At 39.6% G+C, this 23720-nt stretch overlaps 1 protein-coding gene across 5 annotated transcripts in view; it reads left to right on the top strand.

The window, feature by feature from the left end:
- PLD1 (phospholipase D1) overlaps positions 1-16181 on the top strand; it is a 206898-nt gene extending 190717 nt beyond the window's left edge. For all 5 annotated transcript variants that reach the window (XM_064378643.1, XM_012466706.3, XM_012466705.3 and 2 more), the window contains 3 exons: positions 2981-3134; positions 11155-11272; positions 13252-16181. In XM_064378643.1, coding sequence (XP_064234713.1) covers positions 2981-3134; positions 11155-11272; positions 13252-13476 — 497 coding nt within the window. In that variant the 3' untranslated portion in view covers positions 13477-16181. The remainder of the gene's footprint in view (positions 1-2980; positions 3135-11154; positions 11273-13251) is intronic.
- The last annotated feature ends 7539 nt before the right edge of the window (positions 16182-23720 follow it).

Here is a 23720-nt window from a genome sequence, read left to right on the forward strand (position 1 = left end):
GATTTACCTCCATCATATCTTATTGTATCTGATTGATTCATCTAAAATTTTCTCATTTCTTTCTTCACATGCCTATTAAATAGTAGCCAACACGCTATTAAATAGTAGCCAACATGCATATTTAATGTGGTGGAGAGTCAGTGCTCTGGGTAACTCCATTTTGGCCCTTAAAATACAAGAAACACACCCTCTGTCTAATAATTCCAGCTGAGAGTGCTGGGAATGTATTCCTCCTCTCGGGAGCGTGGGGGCCAACCGTGGTGGAGGGGACTGGGGATGCGTGGGAGAGTGTGTGTGTGGAGGGGGCTTTCCAGGCTGACTCACATCCCGGGTTCCCCTGACCCTGAACAAGGCAGTGATGTTCAATCCAGCAGTCCCCGCCTGACAGCGGCCTCTGCTGGCTCCAGGGGCACAGTAAAAGTCCTAAAGTAGCACTATGGGAACATCAGTCTTTGAGTTCTACAGTTCACACATCGGGAGATTAAGCCGGAGAGGAGGCGTCTTTGAACAAATACTACATTCCATTAAATGGTCGGTTCCTATGGCACTGTTCTCTGGTGCAGATATTATAGAGTCAACAAGTATCTGATAATAATGCCAGTAATAATTAACATTTGTAGAGCAGCTTATAAATCATTAAGTGCTTTCACAAGGTCTGACTTAATTCCCACAACAACCCCATAAGGTCTACAGTGTTATCTCAGTTTATGAAAGATTATATTAAAGCTGAGAAAGATGAAGTGAATTGCCCAAATTAATGCTGGGCCAACTGTCAAGCTCAAAGATACAGCTGCAGATTTTATAGCATAACCACGATGTAAGTGTATAAAGGATGATTTGTTGCTAACAGAATGAAGTGTTTCAAAGGTTCCCATGTTCAGCACTCCAGCAGCATTCTCACATTTCTGTAGGGTGCTTGATGTTTCTCTGTTACCCAGGGCCACGACGGGGCACCATTCACATCCATAGTCATCATAGATTTATATATTAACTACATGACAGTATTCTGGCAAAAGGCAGTAAAGTCTCTTCAGGGAAGGGCAGCTTTTCTCATTCTTCTTGCCATTTGAGCTCCTGGCGGGGCTGCTGTCATCTTACAGCTCTGGCTGCTCCAGTCAGAGGGCCGCCAGGATGCCTGTTCAACCTGACCCTTCTGCTCTACGTCTGTAGAAGCAGTGAAGTGTTGCAGGTGGAGCAAGAGAACAAGAAAAGAGTCAGTTGGGCCCTCTCTGTAGTTCATAGGACACTCAAGATTCAAATGCGTGAATCTGCAGAGATTAATGCCAAACACGTGATGAGGTCTCTGCATACACCGCAGAGGACTGCAGGAAGCACAAGTTGAACTAATATCAAAATATTTGCCCTTCACGTGTGAAAGTCAACATTCTCAGCTCATGTGGATTTAGAAATAAAGTGGATTCTTTGAATGAACAAGGTATTGAGCTAATAAAGAGAAATAATAATTTTAAAAAATAGAATGGAGGGGCCGGGCGTGGTGGCTCACGCCTGTAATCCCAGCACTTTGGGAGGCCGAGGTGGGCGGATCATGAGGTCAAGAGATTGAGACCATCCTGGCCAACATGGTGAAACCCCGTCTCTACTAAAAAATTCAAAAATTAGCTGGGCGTGGTGGCGCATGCCTGTAGTCCCAGCTGCGCGGGAGGCTGAGGCAGGAGAATTGCTTGAACCTGGGAGGCAGAGGTTGCAGTGAGCCAGGATCGCGCCACTGCACTCCAGCCTGGCGCCTGGTGACAGAGCAAGACTCTGTCTCCAAAAAAAAAAAAAAAAAATAGAATGGAGGGAAGTTGATACAGAAGCCATTGGCATACTATGGAGGAAAGAGCAGAAATCCCAAAGCCACAAATGGCCATCTGTACTTGAGTTTAGACTATTGATTATGAAGGTACTCTTGAGTTTTGACATTCATAGCTATGTGACTATGAGTTAAAGCCTACAGAGAGCCTGATTCTTAACTCCAAAAGCAAAGCCATCTTTCCTACTGAACTGGGTAGGCATGTGTTTTTTCAAGTGCTTGATGATTGTATCAGAATCTTTTGTGCCACAAGGTAGAAAACTCAACTAGAAGTGTGTGAAACAGTAAGGAACAATGTAGAGAATAAGATATATTATTTCACATAACGGAAGGTAAGAATATCCAAAGGTTGGCTAGTTCAATGACTTAAAGACCCAGAATCTTCCTTCTTTTTTAAATTTTAATTGTTATGTTTTGTTAGAGATGAGGTCTTGCTCTTTTGCCCAGGCTGAAGTGCAGTGGTGCTGTTAGAGCTCACTAGAGCCTTGAATTCCTAGGCTCAAGCAATTCTCCTGCCGCAGCCTTCCGAGTAGCTGGGACTACAGAGACACGTCACTACACCCAGCTAATTTTTAAAAGCTTTTTGTGGAGACTGGGTCTCTCTGTGTTGTCCAGGCTGGTCTCAAACTCCTGGCTTTAAGCGATCCTCCTGCCTTGGCCTCTCAAAGTGCTGGGATTACAGACCTCAACTGCCATGCCTGGCTCTTTTTTCTCCTTGGCAAGTTTTTTTGGGCTTTTCTGTTTGTTCTCTAATGGTTGTAAAATGGCTGCAGCAGCTCCTGGAATCATGTCTTCATCCAGCCCTTCAAGCCAAAATATCCCAAGGATGAAAGAGACAGAATCCATTTTTTGCATGTTTCTATAAGGGGGAAACTGTTTCTCAGAAGCTTTCCTTCGTGTCACGTTGGCTAGCACCATGTCAAGAGCCCATTTCTAAGCCAGTCACTAATAAAAATAATGAAATTACCATGGCTGGCTTAGACTGATTAAGATTCACCCCTGGGTTAGAGAGGGCCCCACCTCCCTAAAAGCACATCTTCCCTTGATAAGCTGCACAGAACTCCGGTTTTGTTAGCAAGGACGAATTGAGTGAGGAGGGCCACCAACAGCGCCCCCACATCCTGCCACGCCAGCGAGGTTGCTCAGCTTCACTGTTTCTCCTTACAGGCTCTGCCAACATAAATGACCGAAGCATGCTGGGAAAGCGTGACAGTGAAATGGCTGTCATCGTGCAAGATACAGAGACGGTTCCTTCAGTAATGGATGGAGAAGAGTACCAAGCTGGCCGGTTTGCCCAAGGACTTCGGCTACAGTGCTTTAGGTCAGTTCGCCCAAGTGTATCTCTCTGATGCATTTCCACTGCAGCAGTCACTGGGACCTAGCCCTGATCTCGCTCTGAGCACACAGGTCATCCTACTTTCTTCTTTGTCTAAAACAGTGGATCCCAGAATATAGGATATATACCACTAGTCGTATGCGAAATGGCTTTAGGTGGAACATGAATATTTTTAATCTTAATAGCTTTTTGTTACTTTCATGTGCAGTAGAAAAAACTGCAGCGGTGTAGTTACAGCTCACTGCAGCCTTGAATTCCTAGGCCCGAGCAGTCCTCCTGCCTCAGCGTGCGAGTAGTTGGGACTACAGGCACGCATCACCACACCCAGCTAATTTCTAAAAATTTTGTGTAGAGACCAGGTCTCACTGTGTTGCTCAGGCTGGTCTCAAACTCCTGGCTTTAAAAGCGATCCTCCTGCCTTGGCCTCTCAAAGCGCTGGGATCATAGACGTGAGCCAGTTAAATACTAGTCCTTAACTGATTTAGAACTAGACCAGGTCAATCTCTCCAGCTTCCATTTAAGTTTTTAAAATCAAGTTAATTCCAGTAATACAAGGATATAATAAAAATTATTGAAGGTATTAATAAAAATTAATTATTAAGGGTATAACAATTATTGAAGGATATAATAAAAATTATTGAAGAGTATGTTGGTGTTACATTTAGATGTGGGAACTTCTGTTCTCAGGCCTTAAATGACTCCAGGTATCGAAGATACCTGATCTTTGGCAAGACGATGCAAGTTTTAAACAAATCTGTGGTAAAGCAGAGAGAATACTGGGCTAGAGAGCTGGAGTTGTTTAGGCTGTGTGATCCTAAATGAGTCATTCAGTCAAGTGTTACTTAGAATTTTCTAGGGCTGGGCTCTAACTGTCCGCATCCCCTGTTGTCTATTATCCGCAACAGAATGGTCCTTCTAGAACCTTCTAGATCATGTTGCTTTTCTGCTCACTACTATCCAATGGCTTATCTCGCAAGGAACAAGTAATATAATCTCATCTCCTTTCGCTCTTTCCTTTGCTCCTTGCAGACACTCATTTCCCCACTGTCTGTGGAACACCCTGACGACTCTCCCAACTCTAGGCCTTTGCAGGAAGTCCACAATTTTATGATTCTAGAACTCTATTTGCCATGGTGCAATTTCAGTGTGGCCTTTATAGCGGGATGCAACAGGTGGCCCCAATGTAGTGAAGGTCAGTGCTTTGTGCTATTTCGGGAAGGGCACTGCACCGTAGCACTGTTGTTTTCTTTATGTGTTCATGGTCCCTTTTGGAAATTGGCTCGCTTGCAGATGGGCACTTAGTGAGCACTTAACTCCCTGCAAAGGCAGAGGCCACTTCCCTCATTCCTACCAGTCCAGACTTTGGCTTCCAAGACCAACATTAGCCTCAGTTCTAGAGACATTTGTTCTGCTCTCTCCAAGTAGCTCAAAAAATCCATCCCTCAAAATCTGTCTGCCAATACCTCCTAACAACTTTTATTGGTGTATTTATTGTCTTTGTTACCACTTGTTTTGCCGGTAAGAATATTTTCAAACCATTGATAATTCAGTTAGCTTCTAATGTGGATTTGTTTTGCTTAGCAGAGGAGAATTTAAAAATTGGTACCCTGCTAATTAACACATTGATTGCCTACCGCAGCATATGTAACAAATACTTCCTTTTGTAAGCTGGAATGTATGTTATATCTTTTCAGTTCCATGAGAACTTATGAATTCTCTTTAAAGTCATGAGTTTCTTTATAACTTTTTAAATATATAATAATTATAGCAGGTAGAAGTTTTTCATTACAACACATTTTTATTGTGTTGTAAATTGTGTGTACAAATTTGGCAAATACAGAAAACCAGTAAGAAAATTAAATTCATCTGTAATATCATCATCCTATGATGATGATTTTAACATTTGATATACGTCATACCACTTTTTTCTATACATAGATATTAATATACTGTATTTCTTTTTAAAAAACAATTAGAATTTTGCAGGTCTACAATGTTTTTTACTATTTAAATAATGTTACACACGTTTTCCATATCATCAAGTATTCTTCTATAATATGTTAACAGGTACATTATATTTTATTGTATGTGTACGCCACAATTCCTTTAATCCCTCATTGTTTAACAGATTATTTTTGCTGATTTAAAAAAATGGGTACATTTGTAGATACCTTCTTGTTCACCTTCTTAATTGTCTCCTTTGGTCTCTTCTTCTTATATCACTAGCAATATTTTAGAGGGCTTATTCTTTCTATCTTGACTGAGTTTATTTAATCTTCACCAATTAGTTAGATTTCACATGGAATTTCATCATTTTAATTCACATTTCTTAGAGTTAAAAAATGTGTTTGTTAGCCATGTATAATTGCTTTTTATAACTTGCCTAGCTTATTTGTGTCCTTTGCCCATTATGTTGGAGGTTTAACTTTCTTTTCAAATTATTTTTATATAATTACGGAGTACAGGTACAGTTTTGTTACATGTATATATTGTGTAGGGGTGGAGTCTGGGCTTTTAGTGTAACTATCACCCACATAGTGTACATTGTACCCATTAGGTAATTTCTCATCCTTCACTCCACCTCCTACCCTCCCACGCTTTAGAGTCCCCAATGTCAGTTATTCCACTCTGTACATCCACGTGTATGTATTGTTTAGCTCCCACTTATAAGTGAGAACATTCAGTATTTGACTTTCTGTTACTTCATTTAGGAGAATAGCCTCCAACTCCATGCTGCAAAATATATGATTTCATTCTTCTTTATGGCTGAGTGGTGTTCTATGGGGTGTGTGTGTGTGTGTGTGTGTGTATGTGTGTGTATGTATGTGTTTTCTTTATCTGATTGTCTGCTGGAGGACACTTACATTGATTCCAACACTTTGCTATTGTGAACAGTGCTGTGATAAACGTACAAGCGCAGGTGTCATTTTCATGACACCTTTGGTAGATACCCAGTTGTAGGATTGCTGTATTGATTGATAGTTCTATATTTAGCTCTTTGAGAAATCTCCATACTGTCTTCCATAGAGGTTATACTAATTTATATTACCACCAACAGTGCATATGCGTTCCCTTTTCTCCACATCCTCACTAACATCTGTTGCTTTTTGACTTTTTAATAATAGTCATCTTATTGATGTGAGATGGTATCTTACTGTGGTTTTAATTTGCATTTATTGGATAATTAATGATGTTCAGCATTTTTTTTTAAGTTTTTTGGCTGCTTGAAGAATGTCCATTTTCTTTTGCCTACTTTTTAATGGGGTTTTTTTAAATTTTCTTTTAATGATTTATAAGTATTTTAAATATGTATAGGATACTAATTCCTTTGTCATGTGTGTTACAGATTTGGTTTGCCCATTGCCTTTAGAGCATCTTTAGAGTATTTGGGGAAAACATTTCAATTCTTATTAATCAATCTGTTTTTCTTCCCCACCCCGCCACCGCCTTTTCCTATATGCTTAGAATAGCTTCCCCAGCGTAAGATAAACAATTACTTACACTTTCTCCTGGTGCTTATTTGACTTTACTTTTAACAATGAACGTCTGCAGTGTATTTGAATGTAAGAAGTGAGGTCGGGGCCCTGACATTTTTTCCCAGCTAACCAGCTGATCTGGAACCATCTGATATGCAGTAGGACTCTTTGCCTCTCTTATCCACAGTCCCCCTTTAAGATACACTGAAGCTATCTATTCTGACTTCTCGCTAGCCTCTCTGTTATGTCAGATTGAAAGTCTGTTTACTTGCCTGCCAGTGTGATACCATGTTAATTATTATGGCTGCACATTTTAATATTACTTTTTTCCCATACCACTTCTTCAGATTAGAATTCTTTTTCAAAATAATCTTGGCTATTCATAAACATTAGTTCTTCCACATGGACTTCAGAATTGTTTACTCAAGGCCATGCGTGGTGGCTCATGTCTATATTCCAGCACTTTGGGGGGCTGAGGTGGGCAGATCACGAGGTCAGGAGATCGAGACCATCCTGGCTAATATGGTGAAATACCATCTCTACTAAAAATACAAAAAAATAGCCAGATGTGATGGCACGTGCCTGTAGTCCCAGCTACTCGGGAGGCTGAGGCAGGAGAATTGCTTGAACTGAGGTTCTAAGTGAGCTGAGATTGTGCCACTGCACTCCAGCCTGGATGACAGAGCAAGACTCCATCTCAAAAAAAAAATTGTTTACTCAAGTTCTTTCAAATTCTTGCTAGTTTTTTAAAATTGGAATTATAGCAGATTTATAGATTAATAAAAAAAATTGGCACCTTTATAATATTGAGTCATCTTGTTGAAGAACAAGGTATGGGCTTCAATTTATATGAATATTTTATTCTTTGATAAAGCTTTGAGTTTTCATTATTGGGGGAGGAATATTATTCTATGGTAAATAACTTATTATTTTTTTTCTTTTATGCTGATCCTATACTTATGCTAACTTTATTTCTAGGTGCTTTCTTTTTCTTTGCATTTTTCAAATTGTGTTAAAGAGGCAGTTGTTCTTAAACAATTATTTTCACTAGGCCCAGTGGCAAGCACAGATTATATATTAAAAAGCAGCACAAAACCTTGTGTCAATATTGGCCTCTTTTTAATAGGAAACATTCCCAAAGATAAATATTGTGGCCTAGACTACAACCATTTTTTTTTCCACTTAAAAAAATATAGCTTCACTCCATTTTCCATCTGGGCTATTTTAAAATAGAAATAGAGAGACATTTCAATGTGAAATCAATTCTAAATAGAGACAGAATCAAGCATGCACTAAATTTCACAGCTATGAGCTGAACAGTTCGAGTCCTAGAAAATTATCCAAACTTTGCAGATATAGCCATCACTCAACAGAAACCACTGTCCGCACAGTTAGGGCTCAGAATCATTTAAAGTGATAGATATGAGGAATGGAAAGAACAGAGTTTTTTGTGGTTTTCCTACTGTCCCACTTTTTGTGATGAATAAGCAAATATTAAATAATTTTCATTAAATACATCAACATAAAAGCAAACTAGTTTTTTTCTCAAACTTTAATCCTCAAAAGAACACCCAGAGTACTTCATATTATTTTTACTCTGCATTTAATATAAATTTCTTATAATTAAAATACTAACAGGGAAAATAACATATTGCCTATTTTAGACTTATTTAAATACTTTCTCCTTTTTTTTTTGAGATGGAGTCTTGCTTTGTCGCCCAGGCTGGAGTGCAGTGGCGTGACCTCGGCTCACCGCAACTCCTACCTCCCAGATTCGAGTGTCATTCTCTGGCCTCAGCCTCTTGAGTAGCTGGGATTACAGGCATCTGCCACCACACCCAGCTAATTTTTGTATTTTTAAATAGAGATGGGGTTTTGCCATGTTGGGCAGGCTGGTCTCAAACTCCTGACCTCAGGTGATCCACCTGCCTCAGCCTCCCAAAGTGCTGGGATTATAGGCGTAAGTCACCGTGCCTGACCTTTAAATACATTTTCTACAAACAAGCCCTTACCTGATAGTTTGGTGGACACATTGGCTTATCTCTTGCTCTTATTTGAAAGCAAAGTCACAGAAAAACTCTCTGCTCAATTTTCAGTTCCTTAAATCTGGCCCAAATCAAAGGTATTATAATAATTGACTTACTGTCATCATTTGTACTGTCATTCACTTTTGATGCAGTACAATTTTGCTTTGGGTCTCAATTAGCAGCCAATATCTATGTGCAAACATCTCTTAAATCTTTTTTTAAGAAAAGCTATTCTCATGTAGTCTGAAGGAGGCATTATTTGAAGTGGGAACAGAACTTTGAGGTTATAAAAGTCAAGAATCCTAGAAAGCCTACGGTGCCAGATCCATTAAAAAAATTTTTTTATATAGTGAAGAAGTGCAGACTAAAACTAAAATGAGTGTCCTTTAATAGCTACAGACTTGAACTTTTTCAGGAGTTGATAATGTTGGAGAAAACTGGGAGAATACGCATGCTCCATAGTGTATGTTTTGGCATAGCCTTTCTTGGAAGTAATTTGCATATTCTCTGACCCAAGAATTTTAATTCTAGAATTTCTTCTAATGAAATAATCATAGAAATCCACAAAATAATATATGATGAATAAACTATGTTCATTGTAACACTGTTTATAATAATGAAAAATTGGAAATTACCCAAAAGTCCATAATATAATAATTGATTTGATAAATTTCACATGATGGGAAACTCTGCAGCTATTAAAATGATTATGTAAATTTATGTGTATTTAACTATAAAGAGGGTAACAATATAATGACATCCAGTTGTTAAATCTGGTGGTCAATTCTTATCTGAATTGGACAGTTCTCCTTGACATACTTCTTTGTATGGTTTCAGGATCCCACATCCTCTGGCTTTACTCCAGCCTCGCTGCTCCTCCTCCTCTCCCCTCCCCTCCTGTTGCTGTACACGTGGTCCTCTTCTCTGTCTATACTCACTTATTTGCTGAACTCGGAAAAAAACATACAGCCTATGAGCATGTGCATGAGGACAATTCTCAGATTTATATCTCCAAACAAGCCTCCTGTCCCAAGCCCCAGTTCCATTTACCTACTGCCTACTTAGCACTGACACTTGCATCTTTAATAGATGTCTCAACAGGCTCAGAATTAAATTCCTGACCTCTCACAAACCAACTCTACCCACAGAATTACCTATCCCAGCCAAAGGCGACTACAGCTGTACGATATTGCTCAAGACAAAAACCTTTCAGCCATCTTTGATGCCTCACTTCTTGACACACCCTACATTCACTCTATCAGTAAAACCTGTTGGCTCTCTCTTCATCCCCACTGCCCCCAGGCCCAAGGCGGCATCATATCTCACCTGGATTATGGAAGTAGCTCCTAAATGGGCTCCCTGTTTCAACCCTTGCCCCCCAAGAGTCTGTTCTCAATACAGCAGCTGTATTTTAATATGCAGGTCAGATCTTGTCACTCCTCTGCACTGATGTCTGCAGTCTCCATTTCACTTAATATAAAAGCCAAAGCCCTTACAAGGCCAGTTTTCCTATTGCTCTTTCCAGATAGCACAAGTCTTCTTGGAATTATTTGAGCCTATCAAGCACGTGGGAGAAGGGCTTTTCCCTCAGTTTGAGTTCTAGCTCAATTACTAGTGTGCCTCCAGACTTTAGTTTCCCATCTACAGAATGAGACTCATCTGTCCCATCTACCGCACAGATTCAGCTGGAAGTGCTTTTCAATCCTAAAGCCTTCTCTAAGTACAAGGGCTACTGTGATTTTCAAATATCACTTCTAAAACCTATCTCGTTTGCTTGAGAGTTTCTTTTTTATGTCTAGTCCCCTGTTTATGTATGGCCAATTCAGACAATATGTGGTTTCTTTTATGTCAGGCATTTGGAGAATATATATATGTGCAAATTCTTTGAGAGACCATGACCTGGCTACTCTCATGTATTATATCTATCCCTATGTACGCAAATATATATGTATGTAGTATATCTATCCCTATGTATGCAATATAATATATATATAATTATTATATAATATATGCATACATAGGGATAATATATATTTGTGTATTTAATATAAATATATATCTACCCCATGTATGTAAATATCTATCATATAATATAGATCATATATATTTGCATACTATATATCATATGTGATATCAATATATATCAATATATGATATATATCGATATGATATATATCGATATAATCACATATATATCTATATATCATATATTTATATAATATATATATCATATATATATATTTGCATACATAGGGATAGATATGAGAGTAGCCAGGTCATGGTCTCTCAAAGAATCTGCACATATATATATTCTCCGAATGCCTGACATAAATCAGATATAAATATATATATATTTGCATACATAGGGACAGATACAATACATGAGAGTAACCAGGTCATAGTCTATATATTTGTATACATAGGGATAGATATAATAGACATATATCCTGAAACAAACTGCTTTATCTCAGTTACTCAATGTGAAGGTCACTTGTATTTCAGGGTTGTCCTTGGCTATCTTGATGACCCAAGTGAGGACATTCAGGATCCAGTGAGCGACAAATTCTTTAAGGAGGTGTGGGTTTCAACGGCGGCTCGAAATGCTACAATTTATGATAAGGTGAGGTTCACATATTTCCTCCTTTTTTTTTCACTGAATCTCATCCCAAAAAGCACATCGTTATTTCTGCCTATTATTGGTACAGTGTATTCTTAATAAATGTAAAAACCTAATACATTTCCAAGTTGTAATAAAATACCTCTTTGTGGACTCTGAAAAACAAAGTCGAAAAGCATCATGGATTTTGGTTTAGAAGAGGCTTTAGCAGCATTCTGATCTCTCTTGTGATGCAGGAATCCCGTCAGGAGCATCTTTAGCACCTGGTTACCCAGGCTTTGTACATGTCGAGTGACAAAGAGCAGAGAGGCAGATGGCATCATAAAATAAGCCACAGCTGAGTCCAGCCTAGCTCACTCAGCTGATGGCGTTATAATCTTGTGTATAGTGAGGTCACTTTTGGAGGCTCTTTTTTCCCTCTCCTATAAATTGGGAGGAATATTTACAAGGGTAGTTATGAGGATAAAGAACAGTTTAGCGATTTTGGCACATAGTGTATAGTAAACAGTGTTCATCCTTATGATGGAGCTTGTTAATATTAATAACAAGATATGCCATTTGTTGGACAGCTCTAGTTTTAGAAAGGTGTTTTAAAACCAGCTCCATTTGATGCATACCAAATGCATCGCCTGTGAAGTTTATCCTTTGGTTATAATAAAAAATGTAAAAGAGTTAAGAGTTGTGTAACAGTGGAACAGCTTACTTCAAAAAGTAGCTAGTTGCCCATCAGGGAAAAATACTGAAGCTGTATTCTAGCTGAGACTCATTGACCATCTGTAAGAAACTGGGTAGTCTGTGTTCTTCTTCATGACTTCCAGATATAGACCTGAACCTCTTTTAAAAAAAATCAGGCAAAATACATAAATTTTCTCTTAGAGCCCCTTCCAGCAGGGAGACTTATTATTCTTAATGAAACATGACTACTGTCTGTAAACCTTCTTTTCTTTCTTTTTCTTTTTTCTTTTAATTGGCATAGAGTCTCACTCTGTCGCCCAGGCTGGAGTGCAGTGGCATGATCTCAGCTCACTGCACTCTCTACCTTCTGTGTTCAGGTGATTCTCCTGCCTCAGCCTCACCACCACACCTGGCTAATTTTTGTGTTATTATGCAGGCTGGTCTAGAACTGCTGACCTCAAGTAATCCGCCCACCTCAGCCTCTCAAAGTGCTGGGATTACGGGCATAAGCCAGTGTGCCCCACCCCTGTATAGCCTTATTTCATCCTGAGGACTGAAGGCCATGGTCAAATAGATCATGTGCATAGAGTCTTTAAAATGTAATTGTACAAATGCAGAGCACAGCCTTATTTGGGTCCTGGATTTGGGGAAAAACATTTATAAAAGACATTTTGGGGGTAACAAGATAAATTTGAATATGGAGCACAACTTAAATGCCATTATATAATTAATTTTCTTAGGTGTGAGAATAGTGTTGTGATTATATAGGCACATGTCCTTATTCTTAAGAAATACACACAGAAGTATTCAGGGGTGAAGTGTTATGATATCCAAAACTCATTTTAACCAGCGAAGTAAGTATTACATATCAACAATTGATAATGCTATGTAAAGGTGCAGATATAAACCTCTTCCAAGAAAAGTTAGGGAAAATATATGAAATAGTCCCCTTAGACCAGAAGCTCCAGCAAAATTCAGGGATGATTATTATCCAAAAAAATTAACCTTAATGTGGGGTAACATTAGTGTAATTTCTTACCACTTACTAGCTTGACATTATGTTGAGGTCATTAGACTTTTGTGGATCAGATATAAGAATCTAGCTATGATTCTTCTAAGTGGAAGCAGATCTATCTATTTGTAGCACATAAGATAACCCACTCTTAAATCAGATCTGTGCTGTAACATAAGACTAATAATATGTTTCATAAAACAGAGGTCTTGTCTGTTGGAATAATTATTTTCCATAAAGGGCATGTGCTTTCTTTTAAACTTGTCACTCATTTTTCTATTTGTTTTCTAATCAGGTGTTCCGGTGCCTTCCCAATGATGAAGTACACAATTTAATTCAGCTGAGAGACTTTATAAACAAGCCCATATTAGCTAAGGAAGATCCCATTCGAGCTGAGGAGGAACTGAAGAAGATCCGTGGGTTTCTGGTGCAATTCCCCTTTTATTTCTTGTCTGAAGAAAGCCTACTGCCTTCTGTTGGAACCAAAGAAGCCATAGTGCCCATGGAGGTTTGGACTTAAGAGATATTCATCGGCAGCTCAAGGACTTCCACCCTGAAGACCACACTGCACACAGTGACTTCCTGGAGATGTCACAGCCAAAGCCAGGCCTGATACCAGCCCAAGAACCCTTTGGAATGGCTGGGGAGGGCTGCAGTCATACTGATGTAAGGACATTGAACATCAGCAAGGCTTTATGATTCCTTCTGCCTAACCTGATAAAACCAGGGGCTGCATTCTTGTTGATAGCATGGACTCTGTTGAGTACATACATAGTAGACTCATTTGAGTATGTGTTAAATAAAACACATATTCACATTCCTTAACATATACCAAAATCCATTTCCTTTGTAACAAGAATTTACCTGTAACTGTGATCTAGGTTGCCAAAAGTTGTCTGAACCTCCTTATTCTTCTCTGATCTTCATTTATGCAGCCAGTGTCTGGCTGGTCCTGCTCTCATCTTGCAGTTGATACAGGCACTGTTTGAAATACTGTTTATTACTAGATGTTGTAATGTTGCTTCAAGATTCTTCATGGTTACATGGGATGCCCCTGCTCATCTGGTCCTGAAGTAGTAACATTCACCCAAATGATGACATAATAAGGTCCCTTTTCCTTTGAATAATGAGGTAATTATTCCTTTTCAGTCTGTACGAACAAGACAGACCTTAGCTTACACAGTAGCCTGTGTTTGGCACTTCTGATAACATCAACGCCGTATCTTGACACCACGAAGCAACAGGAAGGAATATATTCCAATATTGAGACAGATTTATTTCATTTTGCTCCCAAAAGCACAGACAAGATGAGTCTTTGTGATGAGGCCCACCTGATCTGGGTGCTATTTGATTACATAGCACCCAGATAAAACTGAGAGCACACAGCCTTCAGAAACCCCCAAGATGTCAAGGGGGATCAGATCCAGATAAGAAAAGATGATTCCTTCTATTCCTGTAAGTTTTCTGTCATCCTTAGCTGCTGGGTTGATTGGAATTCGATCTCTACATTTCAAAATCAAACCCGTGAATACAGTTTGTCTTTCAAAAGAATCAGAGGCATCATAACTCCTACCAAGTTAGTATGAGTCTAACCTTGTTTGATATTCAGCTCTACTGCTATGTTATCTTCTTTGAGAAAAATTAATTGATTATAAAATAGGGGCTACTTCGCTTGCATTGTTAAATATGTATTAACATTCCACCAGGGCTTCCAAAGAAGTTACGATGCCTTAGTCTGTGAATTATTCTGGAAATGTGTTTTTCCTTTTCGTATCTTAGAGTACCCTTTGATAATTTTACTAAGCAGAACAACTCTGACAGTCTAAAGAGCTAATGTGGGTTCCCAAAAGGCCCAAACCTGTCAAACCAGGTGCAGGTGTAATGATTACACATGTCTATGGATTTCCTGGACAGACTCTGATTTGGGTTGTTGTTCAAAGCAGCAAGCCCCTGATCCCCATTTTCATGAAGCTGATACTTCAGTTGGAAAAATTAGGAGCAGAAAGTCAGGGATAGGGGTTAGCAGAGAGAGAAATAGTGTCACATCAATGAAAGGATTTCATAGCTAGGGAACATTTCACAAATGAGGTAAGATTTCGTAACCAGTAATAAAAATGAATGTTTTTTATAAGTAAATAACTTATTTTTCAGGAGGCTAAAGAGGGTAAAGTGACTTCATTCTATATCAATTGTAAGTAAGACAGACATTTGCTATTGAAAAGTTTAGATTGGCATTTGAAATATTGAATGTATGTGGGATCTCTAAGGCTTTCTTAGATTTTATTTTAAAATATTTTTTAAACCTTAGAGCAGTCAACAAACTGGCTCTTGATTTTGTGCAAGGATATTCCCTTAAAACCATAAAGAATAAAAGCCTGAAAGGACCCTTTCCCTTATAAGTCATTTAGTCCAATTTCTCCCCATTTTATAGATGAGGAAACCGAGGCTCAGATTAGATGAAGACTCACCTAAATCCACTCAATATGTAGATGGTAGAGCTGGGACTAGCAACATTGCTGCACCTGGTGTTGGCCTATCTCTTCACTTTATATCATTGCCCAAGAATGAGGATATGCAGTAAACAGATTCCAGGCAAGGTATCTCTAAGCTGTTTTGAACCCTCTGATATTTTGTGTTTATGTGTTTGTCTGTCTCCCCTACTAGAATGTAAGCTCCGTGGGGCAGGGACTTCACTGTCTTTTGTTCCTAGTGTATCCCCAGAGCCTGGACCAGTGCTTGGCACATAGGAGATGCCAATAAATGTTTGTGGAATTAATAAACAAGGTGAAGAGCTAACGAAATGAAAATCTTAGTCTCATATAGGAAATCTTACTACCGCTTTCTATGACAAGTTTCTTTTCCATTGCATCTTCTCAAAGGCAAGATGCTCATCTGCAAAGAGGTGATAAGATTTACTTGGAGGGATTTTATGGAAAATTCGGTGCAATAATTGCTTTTTTTTTTTTGCAGTAGCAGTTTACATAGTACAGCATTCTGCAAAAGTCGCATGAAATGTGGACACAAGATGTACTGTATGACCTAATTACCTGTCATTCTCTGACACCATTACTACCTACTAGAAGTTCAAATAATTTATCTTTGACATTGCAATATCTGATAAGCCTTTTAAAATGTAAATAATTCAAAGCCTTGAAAATCATGAATCTGCTCAACATTTAAAGTGACTGTAATCTTTTGAAATGCCTATAAATGCTATATACCTGACACCCTGCTAATTTCTGTAATAATTTTTGTTTTCAAGAGGGAAAAATTCTAGTATTACAATGAATGAATGCTGGAAAGTGGTCATGGTCTAGTAAAGCTATTCAGATTGGCCATGCTTAGTCATTGGAGGTAGCCTTAGCATAGCAAGTCTGGTGCAGGCGCTTGTTCTGAATCTAGTGTCCAGCCCATGACTCATCCTTCAGTGGGATATTTTTAATTCTCAGCTGTAATGCATCACAGAAAGGTGTGTAGAGCTGGTCATTAGATAATTGTGAGGCATACTGTAAAACATTTATTTTCAAAGCACCTTTGTAAAGAAATTTTGCCTATAAGTACTCAAAATACAGACAGTTCATTTCTTATGTAAGAACTTGGGAAATTATAGTATCATGAATTAACACTCTTCCAGAGGAAAACAACAAGTTGAGAAGTCATTTTGCAGATACAAGGAAAAAATAGATTTTATGTATATAGAGCCTGTACTTTTACTGCATCTTTTTATTTCCTTCCTTCCTCCCTCTTTTCTCTTTTCCTTCCTTCCTCCTCTCCTCTCCCTCTCTTCCTCCCTTCCTCCCTCCCTCCCTCTTTTCTCCTCTTTTCTTTTTTCTTTTCCTCCCTTCCTCCCTTCCTCCCTGCCTCCCTCCCTTCCTCCCTTCCTCCCTTCCTTCCTTCCTTCCTCCTTCTTCCTTCTCTCTCCCCTCCCCTCCCCTCCCTTCCCCTTCTCTCCTCTCTTCCCCTTTTTTTCTTTTCTTTCTGGATTTTGCTCTGTGACCCAGGCTGGAGTGCAGTGGCATGATCTCAGCTCATTGTAACCTCTGCCTCCTGGGCTGAAGCAGTCCTCCCACCTCAGCCTCCCGAATAGCTGGGGTTGCCAGCACATGCCACCACACCCAGCTAATTTTTTTTTTTTTTTTTGTAGACTGCCTTTATGTTGCCCAAGCTGATCTCAAACTCCTGAGCTCAAGCAATCTGCCTGCCTCGGCCTCCCAGTGCCAGGCAGGCAGATTGCTTGAGCTCCCTCCTCTGTGCTGGGATTACAGGCATGAGCCACCATGCTAGCCTCCTCATTCTTTGTTCCTGCAATCTCTGTCCCCAACCATAGCACCTTCTTCTTTTGTAAAAATTATTTCAAAAAACAAGAAAAAGTATCCTGAGTTAAAAAACAGAATTAAGCCTTGTATTAGTCTGCTCAGGCTGCCAAAACAAGATGCCCTAGACTGGGTGGCTTAAACAACGGAAGTCTATTTTCTCACAGTTCCAGAGGTGGGAAGTTTGAAATCAAGGTGCCTGTGTGGTAGGTTTCTGGTGAGGACTCTTCCTGGCTTGTCGGTGGCTACTTTCTCACTGTGTGCTCACATGGCCTCTTCTTTGTGTGAGCACAGGAGGCAGAGGCAAGCTCTCTGGTGTCTCTTCTTCCAAGGCCACTAATCCCATAATGAGCACCCTACTCTCACGACATCGTCTAACCCTGATTACTTCCCAGAGACCTCATTTCCAAATACCACAACCTCAGAGATAATGGGCTTCATATGAACTGGAAGGGAAGACACAAACATTCAGTCTGTAATGAATCTTAACTCATACTTTAAAGTGACCGACAAAATACAATTTTTTTACCCAGGTCATTGTTCATTTTTTGTTTTGTTTTTGTTTTTGAGACAGAGTCTCGCTCTTTTGCCAGGAGCCAGGCTGGAGTGCAGTGGTGCAATCCCGGCTCACTGCAACCTCCGCCTCCCGGGTTCAAGCATTGCTCCTGCCTCAGCCTCCTGCCTCAGCCTCCCGAGTATCTGGGACTATAGGCGCGCGCTACCATGCCCAGCTAATTTTTGTATTTTAGTAGAGACAGGGTTTCACTATGTTGACCAGGATGGGCTCAATCTCTTGACCTCGTGATCTGCCCGCCTCAGCCTCCCAAAGTGCTGGGGTTACAGGAGTGAGCCACCGCACCAGGCCTGTTTTTCTACTCTTTAGTAATATATAAGTGCAGGAAAACAGCCTGTTGCATGGTAAGAGTAACGCCATCTTGAAGCGAAACTAACATGATGATGAATGTTTGATTCCTGCATACCAAGGTGTTCTGCAGCAAGGTTCTTAAAGCATGCCTGTTGCATAGATAACCCCTCATGAAGATGCTTATCTCACCTCCCTCGAGCCCAGATCTGTCTCCTAAATTCCAAACACCCCTGAAGATTAGGTATTTCTACTTGCTTTTTTCACGCGCTCCTCAAACTCAACCACACAGCCTATCCAAAACGGCAACCGTCATTGATATCCTCTTCCAGTCCCCAGCCAATGCGCCCACAGGGTTCCTTCTGTTGTTCCTCATATTAAGGAACAGTCCCATCAGCCACCAACTGCCAAACTGGAAAATAATTATCATTCTTGATTCCTCCCTTTCTCTTACTTTCTCCATATCATTAGCCACCAAGTTTATCAACTCCACTACCTTATTGTCTCCCAGTTGCTCTCAATTATTTTTCCTCCCAACGCCACTTCCTACTTCACCTTGGTCACCATCACCTCATCTGCATTAACTAGTCTGTGAAATTTGGTCCCTCCTAGATCTATTCATTGCAGTCAGAGATATTTTTTTTAATTGTAAATCTGGTCATATCTTTTCCAGCTTAAATTCCTTTAAGAGATTTTGTTTTAGGGTAAAGTCCTAAAAAGGTTCTGCAAGACTCTTTATAGACTGCCCCTTTCTTTTCTCTCTCTTTCTTTCTTTTTTTTTTTTTTTTGAGATGGAGTCTGGATCTGTTGCCAGGCTGGAGTGCAGTGGTGCAATCTTAGCTCACTGCAACCTCCACCTCCCAGGTTCAAGCGATTCTCCTGCCTCAGCCTCCTGAGTAGCTGGGATTACAGACATGCACCACCATGCACAGCTAATTTTTTTTGTGTGTGTATTTATAGTACAGATGGGGTTACACCATGTTGGCCAGGATCGTCTCCATCTCTTGACCTCATGATCCATCCATCTCAGCCTCCCAGAGTGCTGGAATTATAGGTGTGAGTCACTGCACCTGGCCAACTGCCCATTTCTTAACCCTCCAGCTGAATCACCTCCAGCTGCCACTCTTCTTTTGAGTGATACTCAATTTGGCTTCTGTATATCCCTTTCTCCTGGCTTTCTTTCTTAAAGCCTATTTTTGTTTTTGCTAAGTAGCCTTCTTTGACCTCCCCATGTCTGGCTTAGTACTGTGGCCTCCTGGGTGCCTCCACAGCATGCTGTTCTTTTCATGGCATTCACACACCGTATGTGATGCCTGCTACATCAATACCCTGAGCTCTATGCAGTGGGAGCGCATGAACCATGAGTATCTTGGACATTGGGGCACCCCAGGACCTAATGTACTTCAGACAGTACAGATGCGTAATAGATAGTTGTTGGTAGAGAAAATGAATCAATCTGAAAAAGAGATGGATGGAAAAAGAGAAAGATAGCAGATTGCTGCACACTTGCCAAAATCCAGGAAGAAAAGTAGTGTTTAGACTGTGTCAGTGCCTGAGCTACAAAGGCCATAAGCTACAAAGGCCATATGTAAATGGCAACAAAAAGAAGAAGGCATATAGTAGGGCTGTCTACCCTGGCAACTTCATTCTCAGCCAGCCTCTCAAATGGTCAAGCTCAACCAGCAAGAAGTGAGGCAAACGGGAACCTGTGCTGATTGCATTAATTTTATCTCATGTTCCATCACTAGGGAGTTGAGAAGTGGCGAAGTTGGAGGGGAAGAAAATTTTGTCTTTACACATCTTGACATTTGACTATATTCTGTCTGATGTGTTTTCTTTGGCTTCCCCCAAAGCAAACCTTGAGAGAAAGATTTGAATGAAAGTATTTAATTAGGATGTATTCTGAGGAAGCACATGCACAGGAGTGGGCAGCTTCTCTGCAAACAGTTGCTGGGGCAGAAAGAGCCAGCAAAGAAGCAGAGAGAAACCCATTCAGGGCAAAGCCGCCAACTTGGTGAGAACTGGCTCCTGTGGCCGCAGGTAAACTCAGAGCAGGCTGAGGGGTCTATGTGGCTGGACATCAACACCACCAGGTAGAATAAACCTCTAATTTTTCACAATAGTTGGTACAACTATTATAGAAAATATTATGGAGTTTCCTAAAAGAATTAAAACTAGGACACCATATGACCCAGCATTTTCACTCTGGGTGTGTATATACATATATATATATATGGGGAGAAGCACTATATAAATATATATATATATAATGAAATCAGTATCTCAAAGAGAGATCTGCACTGTCATGTTCATTGCAGCATTATTCACAATAGCCAAGATATCAAATCAATTTAAGTGTCCACCAACAGATGAATGGATAACGTAAATGTGTGTAATGGAATATTATTCAGTCATAATAAAGATGGAAATCCTTCCATTTGTGACAACATGGATGAACCTGTAAAATAGAATGCTGAGTGAAATAAGCCAGACTCAGCGAGACAAATATTATATGCATAATCTAAAAAAATCATACTCATAGAAGCAGAAGGTAGAGTGGTGGTTGCCAGAGGCTAGGGGGTGGGGGCAGTGGAGGAAGTGGGGAGATGTTGGTCAAAGGGTACAAACTTTCAGTTATAAGATGTGCAAGTTCTGGGATCCAATCGTCACCACAGCACGGTGACTATCAGTTACTAGTACTGTGCTGCGTACTTAAAATTTGGTAAGAAAGTAGGTCTTAAATGTTCTCACCACATAGGAAAAAATTGGATAATTATGTGAGGTGATGCATGTGTTTATTGGCTCGATTATGATAATTATTTCACAATGTAGTTGTATATCAAATCATCACATTCTATACCTTAAATATATACAGTTTTTATTTGTCAATTATACCTCAATAAAACTGGGGGAATTTCACAAAAGCAATTCTTATCTACTCTAGAAGCATGTAATTTCCCTCAAGATAGGAATATTCTAACTTTTTATATATGTTGTATTGAGCTTAGCACAATGCTGAGCATATTGTTCAAGTTACACAAAAATTGAATTGAAAAGTGGCCACCTCAATCCTCTTTCCCCAAGGCTTTGTATGCTTATGATATTTGAGATTCATTAGGCCAATTCATAAAGCTCAGGGGAGAACCAAAGAAATAAAAGCTGTTTTTATATTAGAGTGGTGCGGTAAGAAGTGGATTTCTAAATTTTCCTTTGGTATTTATAAAGTCTCCATCGCTTTTTAAAACATAAAATACAGTTAAAGCTGTGATAATGGAACTAAATGTCAGGTCACACTCTCATTTGAAAGATTATGGAAAATTAAAATTATACAGTTTTCCCATGATATTTGACTATTTCTAGAATAGAAAAAAGGGCTGGTTTAGAACTGTACAGATAACTCAGGAGGCAAACATTTGGTGATTTAAGAGAAACTAGAAAAGAAGTACTTTTGAAAAGCCTTTGAAGATAAAGACACTATTTTCTGAGCTTCTTTTTTCATAACCCTTCTTCATTCATAAGAAACTTTATATTGCAATGTATTCTCCACATAGAGATACAGGGACCTCACGGTGAAAGGTAAAATCAGGAAGTTCTTGATTAGCAGTTGGAACCGCCCTCTACACACCTGGCTTTTGATATGCTTTTCATTCCTGGAACAGCAACCCAGATCTGTATCAAAGACACTGCCCTGTTTTGAAACTGGTCTGGGGTGTCACTGAATGCTCCTCTCCTTTTTTACTGCTACTCTTTCATACGCCCTCTTTTTCAAAGTCTAAATGTAGTTTTCCAACTTTTTTCTTTAACTAGTTTTGGACCTCTAGTGCAAAGGACTGAGTTCATCACATCCCTCAATTCAAGGCGTAGTAAGATCTCTCTTGTTTAACTCATTTATTTGTTTTTATCTTCATAACCCATTCATTTTTCTTCTCCTTGCAACAGACATGCATTTTAACATATTTTATGTATATTCTTTCACGTGAATATGTTCTTGCAAAATGTGTATCATCATTTTGCGAATTTTTATCTACATGAATGACGCATGTTGCATTCTGTTTCTGACAAAGCACTGTTTTTAAGATCTGACCATATTGATGTATAGTTCTAATCTTGCTTAATCATTGTATTTAACGTTAAGTAATCACACTTTGCCCATCACTTTTGCAAAAATTGACACCTGAGTTACCTCCAACTACACTCTGCCACAAATATGCTGCAGCGAAAATCCTCATCTCAACACATGGACACACTGTGGGAAACAGCACACTCGGGGCCTGTCGGGGCAGGGGTGGGGAATGGGGGAGGGAGAGCATCAGGAAGAATAGCTAATGGATACTGGGCTTAATAGCTAGGTAATGGCTTGATATGAACAGCAAACCACCATGGCACATGCTTACCTATGTAACAATTTGGCACATCCTAAACATGTACCCCAAAACTTAAAAGTTGAAGAAAATAATAACAAGAAAATCTTCATCCCATAGGGCTGCTCACTACCAGGCAGATGGCTTTCCCCAAGTGAATGACCCAAGAAAGAGCAAAGCAGAAGTCACAGATCTTTTATAACCTAGCTTTGGAAGTCACAAATTATCATTACAATGATACCCTATTTATTATACCAGTCAGCCCTGTTCGATGTGGGAGAAGACTATGCTACAACATAAACACCAGGAGACTGGGATTATTAGTCATCTTGGAAGCTAGCTGCCATACACATTGGACATTGTGCTCCCTTTTTTTTTTTTTCCAGATTTCTTGTTTTCCCATATAGACATTTGTGTATGTGTGTTTCTCTGCTTTTTGCATGAATTGATTATTTGTGTGATAGCTCTGCTTCCCAGGAGATGTACGTTACCTTCCTGTGCTTACAAAAACTCCAAACCCTTTGTCTTCATATTCCCACTGAGTTCTATTATAAAAATTGCCAAATGGCTGCCAAATGCAGTTTATAAAAAGGAAAGTCATGATAGGTTTTTAACACCTGGAAAAAAAGCCCATCATATTCAAGAACCTGAATTTTGATTAAGCCATGATATTTTTGTACACTTAAGCCAGCCTAAACTCTTCCTTCTATTGTTGCAAGTAGCGAGATTTGTTTCAACTGATTTTATTTTTGTTTATTCTCGGCCGGGTGCAGTGGCTCACACCTATAATCCCAGCACTTTGATTTATCCCCTTCCCAGACCACACCGAGGCCAGTAGACCTCAATATAGAAGATTGATCTCTCCAGAGATTTGTAGTTAGGAGTGGAAATTTAGGGAAATGAAAGATACATGATATTGCTCGAACAGTCATTACAGGACATGCTTCTGATTTTACTGTTGGGAGAACTGAGGCTAGGGCTTGTGGTGAGGAATACATGAGTCAATAAGTGAAAGGCCTCTGAAATTTTAAATGCTCCTATAATACAAAGCCTGTGCCCAAGGCCAGAAATAGCTTCAGGATTACTTCAGGATTTTTGTCTTGGGCTTGGCAATTCCAGATAGTACACACTGGACCCAGATACCCTGAATTTTCTCTGGTAAATATATCTCCTCTACTTGATAGCAAGGAGTCAGGGCCAGGAAAAACGTCTGGACCTCAGATGGGAT

This window comes from Aotus nancymaae, unplaced genomic scaffold, assembly GCF_030222135.1.
Source record: "Aotus nancymaae isolate 86718 unplaced genomic scaffold, 86718_ANA_hifiasm-v0.15.2.pri h1tg000019l, whole genome shotgun sequence".
NCBI classification, from domain to species: domain Eukaryota; kingdom Metazoa; phylum Chordata; class Mammalia; order Primates; family Aotidae; genus Aotus; species Aotus nancymaae.